Source organism: Eublepharis macularius, chromosome 10 (genome assembly GCF_028583425.1).
Source record: "Eublepharis macularius isolate TG4126 chromosome 10, MPM_Emac_v1.0, whole genome shotgun sequence".
In the NCBI taxonomy this organism is placed as follows: domain Eukaryota; kingdom Metazoa; phylum Chordata; class Lepidosauria; order Squamata; family Eublepharidae; genus Eublepharis; species Eublepharis macularius.
This window is the reverse complement of record NC_072799.1, coordinates 67,317,995-67,330,245: the sequence shown is the minus strand read 5'-3', so window position 1 is coordinate 67,330,245 and position 12,251 is coordinate 67,317,995. Positions and strand designations below refer to the sequence as shown.

The 12,251-nt window shown below is 40.9% G+C and overlaps 1 protein-coding gene across 5 annotated transcripts in view; it reads right to left on the bottom strand.

The window, feature by feature from the left end:
- The window catches only part of PALLD (palladin, cytoskeletal associated protein), a 275,578-nt gene that overhangs the window by 13,698 nt on the left and 249,629 nt on the right, over nucleotides 1-12,251 (bottom strand). For all 5 annotated transcript variants that reach the window (XM_054989776.1, XM_054989777.1, XM_054989778.1 and 2 more), the window contains 2 exons: nucleotides 10,979-11,128; nucleotides 1,512-1,606 (listed from right to left, as the gene is read on the bottom strand). In XM_054989776.1, coding sequence (XP_054845751.1) covers nucleotides 1,512-1,606; nucleotides 10,979-11,128 — 245 coding nt within the window. The remainder of the gene's footprint in view (nucleotides 1-1,511; nucleotides 1,607-10,978; nucleotides 11,129-12,251) is intronic.

Sequence of the window (12,251 nt, the reverse complement as noted above, 5' to 3'; positions counted from 1 at the left end):
TGTGGCCCTTTCCCAGAGTTTAGTTTGCTTTTTGAAGATAGGAGGAACAGCAGCACCAGAATGGTTAATCCAGCAAACTCCAGGTCAGGACAACTAAAAGCTGCTTATGAAATAGCTAAATTCCACTACAGAATACTATGGTAGTCGTAACACTTTGTATTTATATTGTATTTTCAGTGTTCAAAGTGCTTAACAGACTTGCAGCACACCTTACAATACCTCTTGTAAGGCAGACCACACGTGTCATCCCCTTATTGGAGATAGAGAGTTGATGCAGACAGACTATGGATTGCTTAAGATCACTGAGTGAGTTCACTGCAGAAATAAGCCTTGAATTGGTAACCTCTTGGATTACAGCTCATTCTCCTGGATCACATGTTTAGAGAGCACATGTTACCCTGTTCTGCTTAATGGGCTTGTCACAACAAACACCACTGGCACCCATTTGGTGCTTGAAGCAGCCTTAAGATCCATTGCAGATTGTAACCAAAGGTGCAAAGGTTTATGAGTCAGGGCCAAGCTACAAGTGACGAATGACACTTGAACGGCAAGTGAACAGATTCACATGTATTCCTCCCTGTTCTCTTGCGCTCGACTTGCCGTTCAAGTGTCATTCGTCACTTGTAGCTTGGCCCTCAGTATGATATAGACCAGAGAGTTGAAAAACATGATTATTTTTGAGACCAAACAGAAAATTCCATTTTTAACTACAGGTATTTAAGGCAATAATCCGTGTGCAACGAGCTTTCCTTGGGGCTTGGAGTTTATATTGTTAGTATTATATCACACAATCTAGTGGCAACCAGAACAGTGTGCAAGATAAAGCTGATCACAGAATTTCTTACGTAGTCTTGTCAAAAATAGTAAAAATCAAAACAAGAATTACAGAAAGGAAACACGAACAAGGATTTCTAAATTGGAGGCATGTTTGTATTTAGCTAAGGGTCAAATTACATTGCGTTAGCAAAGGGCCAAACTACACATTAGGGTGGCTTCAGGTTCGACCTGCGGCTGGCAGCAATATTGAAGAATTTGACCATTTAAAAAAATGCTGCAATGGTGCAAGCCCGATCGGGCCCATGGTGCGGGGGGGGGGGGCAGGCAAATCTGTCCCTCCTCTGCCCTTCTCAAGTGCTGAAGCAGCCACTCCAATCAGGATGGAGTCCTTGTGCATTTTTAAATGGTTAAATTCTTCTGTAAATGTCTTTGGCAGCCACAGGTCAAACCCATGGCTGCCGTAATGTGTAGTGTGGCCCTTAGACAATGAGCTGAGAGCTCTCTGGTTCAGTTCATGCTTTGTCAAAAACTAGTCAGGTGACCCTTGGCAAGCTACTTTACCTTTATTTCCTTTCTGCAATTTTGGGATAATATTACCGGGCTACCATACAGGCTTATAGTAATCCTTGCAACAAGATAATGTATATGAAGCCCTTAGAACAGTGGAAGAGACAGGAAGATAGATTTTTATACAGGAAGAAATGAAGGAAGCACAAAATACATGACTAACGGACCTTCTAACATGAGGCTGGTTCGGTGGTGTCCGGGGACTACGTCCTCTCTGGTTGACAGCTTGGACCATCAGCCTTCCTGTACAGCTTACCCTGCCCTGTCAATCATTGGGGAAACATAAAAAATTAAACATTTGAAAAAAACAGTTTCGAAGAACAGATTTCTGGGCAATTAAGACAACCAAATGACAGCCTTTGCCATTCACACTGTTCACCAAATGTTTGTTTCTAACAAAATTGTTACAAGATGTTCTTTACAATAATATGTATATGTCTACAATGGTGTAATCATAGCATGGACACCAGAAGCTCCTGCAGGACTGGAGGCTCAACAGAATGGTAAGTGGTAGATTTCAGAGACAGCATTTAAAGGCGGGGGAGGGGGGATGCCCATCCAACTCAGGAGGCAGGACCCAGTAGACAGCAACTGCAGCAGCCCTCCAGCACAAAACAGCCTTGCCTTTGCTCAGACAAATGCGCAACTGCAGCCTCTGTAATTATCAGATGCAGAAACATGACCACGCCAAGCTCAGAACTCAGTTACTTTTGCTGTGTCTCATTCATTTTAATGGGGCTTCTGTAGCAGCAAGTATAGCTTGTGTGATCTGCAATCCATTTAAACCTTTGTGTGCTCTGAAGGTGGGCCTAAAGCTTTCAACTCTTGTTCAAAATGACAAAAATGGCCTCTAGCTGACAAAACAATGAAGGTTAAATTTGTCAGAACATCACGTTTTCTGACTTCACAGGAACACCCACCCCCCCACCCCGTAATTGCACTGAAGATGCGAGAACAGCACTTACAAGTTCAATGTAATGCCCTTTTCCTGCAGTTAACCTCTTTGGAGTGGAACTTTCCAATGCACAGCTTCAATACAGGACACAGCTCTTCAAGCTGTTATGATCATTCATGTTACAGTCACTGTCCAATAGGTGCTTGTATCAGAGGTATAAAAACACTACTAAATGATCATTTTTATCAAGTCATAAATGAACAAATAATATCAATTTGGCTGGGAAAATGCAGTTGTTGTCATGTAGGAGTCATACCTCTGACACAAGCACTTATTGGACAATATCTGTGGCAGAAATTATCATAGGCATATGATACCCTACCGCTATCATTTTGCAAAGGTTTTGTTTGAATAGTTAAGTTCCACATGTTTAAATTGTAAAAAAAAAAACAAAAAACAAACCTGTGCTGAAAGAGTACTGTCCTGCTGTATAGTGCCAGTGCTCAAACAGGCACCCAACAAAATATTTTTTTAAAAAAATCTGAAGTTTATTGTGGGTGTTCTTAGTTCCCAGCAGCTGCCACCCACCTTGGTGGTTCCATTGCTCTGTAACATCATGCAGAATTGTTTGACCTTGGAAGCTGAGCAGAAGCTTTGTTTCCTCTACCAGGTGAGCCCTCCCCTTTTCTTGTGTCACAGTGTACAGCCATTCATTTTAAAAAATGGGGAAGGAATGAAGGAAAAAAACCCAAGATAGCAAGCAGGATCTCAACTGGTTAACTTGAATGTAGAGGGCATCCTGATACATTAAAAAAGATGCATACATAGAACTGCTTCTGACACAGAAATGAATGAGGCAGCTTTGTAAATTAATTAAATTAAATTTAATTAATTCCAGCCTTGGTCCAGTATTTCTAAAGAAAACTTACTGCCTGTAGAATTGTGTTGGTTGGTAAGTTACCTTTGCTGTTCTTTAAACACGATGTTTAAATATGGGATGTTAGTTTTTCCCACAACATAATAGGTATGGAGAGGTTAGTTATCCATTAACAAAACTACCCATTAATCTACAGTTCTCTACAGTTTCAAAGTCACACCAAACTCATACGAAACAAGCTGCACAAACATAGAAAGTGCTTGTAGCCACTTAGTTATTGTTTGCTTGCACAAATATATATACCACTCAAATGATGTATATTCACAAAAGCAGGATATAAAGAGCAATAAATATAGTTATTTACGCATTGCCATTTAACGCATTGCTACCACACAGAATTTGTTAACTAAAGCAGGTGCTTCATGAGAGATACTGTAATAATTCTAGTCTACAAGTTCTCAATGGTATGAATTTCTGATCGGTTGGCAAAAAAACTGGACAACCCAGAAGAGCAGCTTAGGCTGTGACCAGAGGATTCAACATGCAAGCAAAAGAATATGATGGTATTAAGAACATCAACTGTTCAGGCATCCTATAAACTGACTTCAACTGGCATGGGAGACACTGGGCTTTTAAGGGGGGGGATGAGAGTGGAGATATTAGGAAAAAAGCAAACTGAAAAAAAATGGATTCCTTGTTTCTGGTTGGGTTTAAAATTGGTTTCCAGGTCTGAACAGAATGAGTGTTGCTGCTTTAAACAGTAGGGATGCTCTTGAAAATTGTTCATAAACTCCAATTGGGTAGAATGCTGCAGCCAGGATGTTGACTGGAGTGTCACTCCAGTCTTGGCCCATTAGTGGCTCCCAATTTGTTTCTGGGCACAATTAAAGGTCCTGGTGTGGACCTTTAAAGCCATATGTAGTTTGGGAAAACATACCTGAAGGACCACCTACTTATGAACCTACTTGACCACTTACAGTCATGTTCTGAACCCCTGCTTCTGGTGCCTCCACCTTCTGTGATTAGGTGGGTGACAACTTGGGAGAGGGCCTTCTCAGTCATGACCCAGAAACTGGAACTCTCTCCTCAGGGAGACTCATCTTTCTCCTTGTGTTGCCATCTTCTGCCAGAGGGTGAAGAATTTTTTGTTTCATTTGGGGTTCCCTCAGTAATGCCTTCTTCCCGCCCATTTTTTTAGCTGTTATTTTTTTATGTTTTTGTATGTATTTTTGCTCTAGTTTTAATTATTTTAATGATATTTTTGTTGGTTTTAATGGTTTTATGCTTTTGTTTTTAATGGTTTTTAAGATTTGATTTTATTATGTAAATTTAAATTTGTTGGCTTGTTGGCCCTTAGGAGTGCAGAAAGATGGGGTATAAATTCATAAAATTAAAAAAAAGGTGGCAGAAGGTGAGCAGTGCCAGTGGAAGATCTCAAGTTCAATCCCTGGCACTTCCATTTAAAGGGAAAGATACAGTGGGTGTCAGGAAGGGCTTTCTGTGCTTGACACCCAGAAGAAGCTTCTATCCATTAAAGTAAGGCTGTGACTGCAATACTTAGGCCACTTTCTTGGGACTAAGGCCCAATGAATAATATTGAATTTACTTCTTAGACCTGCTTAGGATTGCTCTCTGTATCTTTTCCCCTGTTCCTCCAGCTGCTCTGCTACACAAGTCTCTACTTTTGACCCACAAACAGTGCAAGTATGCAAAACGACTCATGCAGTGGCAGAGAGGAAGCCACCATTGTTACATACTGTCCCTTGTGCTACAGACATCAATTGCAGATGAAGACCTGACAAGCTTTAGATGCAGAACACAAATAAACTGGGGCATCTTAAACAAAGTTACAGCCTTCTAAGCCCATTGACTTTAATGGCCTTAGAAGGGTTAACTTCATTTAGGATTGTACTGTAAGTGTGCTTAAATCCCACTGAAATTTAACAGAACTAAAGTATCTTTAATCATACGCTGGCTTGCATCCTACATTTGCAACATAAAAAACACTCATTTGAGATTATTAGCTGGTGTACCTTGACAGGAAACACGACATCACCAGTGCTGTAATCAGAAACATCTCCATTTTCAAGAAGAAACATCTTTTTCTATATAGAAGCCCTTGGATATGAATGTTCATTTTGTCTCACAGACAGCATGAAGTCTAGTTTTCTACAATTTTTGGCATAAGAGCATTTCCAGGCTTATGATTTCATTAATATGAGTAACAAAAGGAAACAAGTGTGAACAGAAATTTTTCAGAGCTGAAACTACGCCTATTAGAATCTGGCTCATGCCGGTGATTTAATAAGCTCATAAAGGGTTAAGTTGTTTAGATCCTAGGTATCCCAGCAGTGGTTAGAACTGGAGATCAAAAGGTGGAAATCCACGTTCCCATCTCTTTGGCCAATTTAAATCACCAAACAAATCCCCGTGTTAAGGTAAATTCCATGGTCTGGAAATGAGTTCTTAAGTGAAATTTGTATTGAGTTTGGAAACATCTGGAATCTTTAGAGCTCTATTTTAGCCATTAAGACAAATTAGACTTAACTAGCAAGAAAGTACACTCGCTTCTTCTAAATACATTACTTTCATCCAGGAACTCTAAAAGAATGCATGCCCCACCCACTACTGACCGCCAGTGAAGGCTCGTTCCAGTTACCAGCTTTTCGGGATGTTACATTGTCATCCACTACACACAGGACTTTCTCTCTGGTGGCCTCAGAGCTGTGAAATACCTTCCGACTCGAGGTCAGCTTACCTACTTCGCCTCCTTTTGGGACAGATGATTTTTAAAATTATTCTGCAGATTCTTGGGAGCTGGGCTTCCACTTACTGCTTTTTAAAAATTTACTCATGTATTTTTTTTTTTAGCTTTTATGGGTTTTGAAATGTTACGGTTTTTTTAAATTCAAAAACTGCTTTAAGAATATTTTGCATAGGAAAGGGTGTATATAAATATTGCAAGAAATATATAAATAGTAGGAGGTTTAAGGGTCTGACAGACAATTTCAACCCCACCAATGTATAGAGGTTTATGTTGGCTTAGTTCAAGGCAATCAAACTGTGGTAAGTTGCTCCCACAAAAGCCTTGGGAGCAATGTAAGGGGTAGGCCAGATCTCTTATTCAGGCCTAAGGATATGGTCTGAGAGAATGACCCACAAACTAAGATAGAATGGTCAGAAATGGTCAGTAAGCTACAAGTGTATTTACCATGAGAGAAACAGAAAATAACATGAGAAGACATAAAGAACAGTCAGAGCCCTGCAATTAGTAGCTTGACTACTCAAAGAGTTAAGAGAAATAGGCTGAAATTACATGTGGAGTTTTAAAAGAGTGTCTGTGCATTATTTTTATGTTTCAGGTTTCCATGTGGATTCAGGAGGGTAGCAGGAAAACCCCCAGTTTCTGGGTAAAGGTCTATGTCTCAGTGTTCGTTCGACGCCCTCCCTGTCCTGGCCTAGCCCTTTCAGGTATATCACTGCAGATCCAAAACATACCCAAGCTAAAAAAATCCAGGACTTTCATGTACTTCATTATACAATTTTGAATCTGATAATTAGCAAAAAAAATATTATTGTATCACTGGAAGATGCTTTTCTCTACTACTTACTTCTAAAAAAGAATAATTTGGACATCTTGATATCAACCTACTGGAATCTTCGCCCAAACGCCTTCTTATTTTCATGTGTTATACTAGAGCACAAATTGGTCACATCTGTACTAGCTTTGAGGCCTATAGACAATCTTCCATTAGTGTTTAGGATTACAAAGCAAACTTATTTCCATTTATAATGATGTAACACAATTGGAATCTAGATCTTCTGGTGTGAAAAGCTGGTGCATTAATCCACTGCTGCCCTTGGTCTCTAATGTACTGTTAAAAGCACAGTGGAACTGTACTAATGCCAGGAGACATAATTGTGTTTATTTGGAAACGACACTGTGACGAGAGAATTATAAATGACTGGTTGAACCAAGTAAATGCTCGTCCTTGTTGCATAATAAAATAAACTTCCAGCTTCATATCCAGACTTCTCTGGTTATTGTCCAACATAAATACATCTATCAAGCACTCTTTGTACAATGGCTAAAGAGGAATTAGAGCTGAACATCTCTAATTTTATTTTTAAAAAGCTTACTTTTTTGTTACTGCTTATAGTTATTCTCGGTTGTCAAAAAAGGACATGATGATAAAACATGAAAGGGAATAACGGCTTGGCATAACTGGAGCAAGGTTCAAGCTGGTGCGTTTCCTCCTCACCTTGCATACAATGATTCCCTAACAAACCACAGTTAGCTATTCCATGTTAAACTGGCAAATGATTTCTAATTCTGTCTTGTAGCAAGTAAGTCACTATCCGAGATATGCCACCTATTTGGAAAGAAGCAAGCCTCAAAAAGTAACTCTTGAGAGATGCAATGAGTACCTTCCTCTGAAGATGGGTTATTCTGCTGAAATAACTGTTTAACTAGTGTGCTCCAACAAAGTTTGGAAGTCACTATTGTAAAGTCTATATTGGACACTGTTTGCCCATACTATTGGATTTATATAGAAGCAATATTTTTACTTTATAGTCTTACACCATTTGTTATATCAGGCCAAGTTTTCTATTATTTCATACATCTTGCAGTCAGAGGTACCAACAGATCAGGAACTTTGCAAAAACAGAACCATTGTGGTTATGCAACATTCATAATAGACCACAGCCATCTTTGAGAGGATAAACTGTGCCTTAGCAATATAGAACTTGTTATTTTTAAACACAATCTTTCTCGCAATTTTGGTTTTGACAATATGTTTGGTCCTGCCTACCTCAAGCCTTCATTGAGTAGTCTATCCCACTGGTTTTTTGCAAGGTTGCAGGAATGGATGGTTCATAAGCAGATTTGGGCTGCAGTCCAGTAGATTCTTATGTGACCAAGCAAGCATGATCAAGAATAGAAGAGTGTTGCTCTTCTATTTATTGATTACTCTTATTTTTCAAAAAGAGGTAATAGGTTTATTATTCTAAGAAATGCGGACTTGATCTCAAGGTGACAAATTAATTCCTATAGAGACTGCTACTTCTTTGCATGGTGTGTGTTTTAAGGATTTCTTCAGGGTTCATGTTGTTATATTTAGAATGCAAAAGAAGATCTTGACTTGGATATCTTTATTTATAGAGAATAGGGCTGTGTGATTCGTAATTCATGATCTGGCTAAATAACCAGATTTATGCCCATCTGGCATAATCCAGCTATGCTGGTTCACATCGGAGAATCTGGGATCAGATCTGGGAAGCTTAACTCTGCTGGGCTGGATTATTCGGCAACCACAGCACAGGAGGAGCATCAGCAGCAAGTGTGAGGGCAGCAGATCGAAACGGAGGCAAGCTCCACACCATGATAGGAGAGCGATGAGGCTGGAGGGAACAGGAGGCAGCAGTTGGAATGGATTCCCATCTATCCTGCCCCTCCGCCCCTGCCTGAGCTCCAAAAGAGCCCTTCAAGCCACTGCCTTTTATAGCTCCATGGCTTCAACAAGCCTCAACCGCCCCCCCCCTCTTCAGTTTGGTATTCTAGACTTTTAATGTGTGGTTCTCTGGTTTGACTTTGAGATTCTCTTATTTGACATTGCTTCTCTTGCTTCACTTTGGTTCTGTCGGGCTTTGTTGATTCAGCCTGCATGGGAGTGGGAGTTGCATTTGGGACTGGCTTTTGGCCAGGGGTTGCCTTTGCTTAAAGCTTCCCTTTGCCTAGAAAGCCTTGGGAATGTTTCCCCACTGGAAACAATGGAGAATGGCTGGGGGCAGTTTGTTCAGGGAACCACAGAACAGAACACTGGGGTCCGATCTTCCTGAAACTTGAGGGGTCTTTAGTGGACAGGAAGCAGTAGGTTCCCTGCAAATGTAGTGGAGTCTTCTTGAAAAATGACTCTCCCAGTTCCTCAGATAGTTTTCTTTACTGAGCATAGAGGCTTGATAAATTTAGGATTCTGTAACTGAGTCAGAGAATCTGACATGGATTTCAGGGATACAGATTTTTTTTGGTGTCCCTGAAACCTGATCTGGATCACCCTTTTTTTTCTTCACTATATAGAATAGTGTTTCTTGACCTGAGGTTTCAGTGGGATGATATATGCTAGGAAATATACCTAAGAATGAGAGGAAAGGTGGCGTGGGATAGCCCGATCTTGACAGCTCTTGGAATCTAAGCAGGGAAAGTACGTGGATGGGCAACCAGCAAAGGCTTCCCCTATGTACATTAATCCAGAGGAGTTAGCTCTGTTAGTCTGTAGTTGCAAAACAGTAAAGAGTCCAGTAGCGTCTTTAAGACTAACCAACTTTATTGTAGCATAAGTTTTCAAGAACCACAGCTGTCTTTGAGTGGAACTACAAGTGACAAAAGGCACAGGTTGGACACTTGTCAGCTTCCCTCAAGTTTTGATGGGAAATGTAGGCATCCTTGTCTTGTAGCTTGGCTCTCCAACTGCTGTCCAATGGACTTTTCAACTGTCACTTGTCCAACATTCCGCCAAGCTGCCTACATTTCCCATCAAAACTTGAGGGGAGCAGACAAGTGTCCAACCTGTGCCTTTTGTCACTTGTAGTTCCGCTCTTTGTCAGATGCATCCAAGGCTCATTTGGAGGGGAACGTGTCAGAACGGCGTTCCGGTAGAACTGAAAAGTGGTCATGTAGGTTTTGGCCCCACCCACGTGATTCCTTTTACTTCCCTCTGCCTCCCCTCCAAAGGAGGCTAAGCTGCTTCAATTCATTCTGCTGCTTTATTTTCATTCGTGAGAGAGAGAGAGAGAGAGAGAGAGAGAGAGAGTGACTGACTGAGTGAGTGAGTGACTGAGTGAATGAATGAATGAATGAATGAATGAATGAATGCAAGGTGGGCTGCTGAGCCGGGATCTCCAAAGGAGGGTAAGCTGCTTCAATTCATTCTGCTGCTTTATTTTCATTCGTGACTCGTGAGTGAGTGCATCCGTGCAAGTAGGGCTGCTGGGGCTGGCTCTCCAGAGGAGGGTAAGCTGCTTTGAGTTCATCCTGCTTTATTTTCAGGAAATACCTGAAGATTTTTGGGGAAAGGGACCTGAGGGGGTGGGGTGTTGCCTTCTGACACACTTCCGGTGATGTCAGGGGGTATGGCAAATGCTAATGAGTTATGCTAATGAGTTCCTGCAGTTCTTTTTCTACAAAATGACCCCTGGATGCATCTGATGAAGAGAGCTATGGTTCTCGAAAGCTTATGCTACAGTAAAGTTGGTTAGTCTTAAAGGTGCTACTGGACTCTCTACTATTCTATGTACATTATAGTTCACTGCTACTGGCAGAACTACACATTAAAGGAAAGACAAGACTGACATCCTCTGCTGAGGAGTTCTATTCCCCTGTCTTAGTGAAAGTTACCCCGTGCACTATGTGCTTGCCCACGCCACACCATCGGCTACCCTGGTAGGGCAAAGAAACACATGCCGACATCAGCACGTAGTTGTTTTACTATGGAGACAAAGGGCTGCCATAAGGCCATCAGGAGTAAAGTTTGCCCAAAGGATCCATGTCTGTAAGTCCAGGAACGCTTCAACATGGGATATTTTAACTTTGTTTAAACACAACACAGAGATACTGGCAGCTGCTCAGAAGCGAATCACAATGAAAAACAATTTTTATAATAATCTCCCAACGGCACCTTGTTCTAAAGTTGGCAGCCTGTACAGCTCCCACCCTACTGGTGTGAGATGAACACAGATGTCTTCTGTTTTGATTGCTTCAGAATGACATCACCCGTCAATTAAATTACTCAAAATTCAGATGTAAATACTTAAGAGATCTGTGCCCAGGAACATGCTTATTCTAGAGCCAAGACTTGGCTTACCTGTGGGTTGGCAGCCATGATAGTATAATTCCCATCGTCATCCAGGGTGGAGGCTGTGGTGTGGAGAGAGCAGGTCCCATCAGGTTCTCTCTGCATCCTGTAGTGTTCACTCCTTTTAGAGATCTGCTTCCCATCTTTGAACCAATAAATCTGCACCCCCAAAAGCACAAAGAGAAGCAATAAAAAGTGGATATTATAAACGTTTCTCAGCAATATGAAGGTTGACAAGAGTACTAGGATTCTGAATCGTTGCCACATCTTGCTTAGCTCTTGCTTGCTCATCTCTTCTGTAAAACGCCTGACAACTTTCCACGGATCACAGGAAGAAGATCCAACTCCAACTTCTTAGGCATAAACTCCTTTAGTTTAAAACCTTAATGTGAAACTCAGCAACCTGTCATTACCAGAAGCCCGTGGAGGCAACGTTATTAAAACACGAGAACTACATTCCTTGAGATTTCTTTGGTGGTAGTTTGGTTTTGAGGCTCACAGAATTACACTCATGGAAAACTGCTAGTCGTGCCAAGCTTCTGTCTAGTTGGGCTAAGCCTGAACCTTGTCACTAAAAGCCTTCCCCCCAAAAGGTGATATGAATCACATTTGAACCAGCAGCCAAAGTTCCATATGCTTTCCTCCTCTCTCATGGTCCCACACAAATAATGCCACCGAGGATTTGTTTGTATTCAGACTAATAGCTGTGCATTAGTTTAGTAGCACAGAATGTATTTGCTGCTTATAACCATTTTCAAATGTTGTTAGTAACTATGAAATGAAGGGGGAAAGGGCTGCTTTAATTTACAAAATGAACAGGACAAGAAAAACAACATTTTTTTTTTGCTATCCACTGTATACAGAGTTACATTTGTTTGACTTCTGGACCAGTCCTGGCAATATCAAGTATAAATACTTAGGGAAGGATGTAACAAACTTGTTTTGGCCTTACACTGCAGTCCACTATAGTGGTTGCACACACATTCAGAACTAAAGGAGAATCACTGATAACAGAGTAAGAAAAGCAGGATTTTCCTCAGTACAGATATATGGACCTCAGTTGTTTACACCAATGTGAAAAAAAATCATTGTACAGCAATGTGGAGAAAAAAATTAAATTGTTTTATAGCATTCATTGCTCCAGTCTCCAGAACCCCACTAAAACAGTGCAGGGAAAACTCACAGGAAGAGCTTTAATCTTGTAAATTCTAGGATGGCAGGTTTAATCATGAGGATTGGCATCAAAGTTGCTGGCAAAAGAGGCTATTCAAGAACAGGGGAG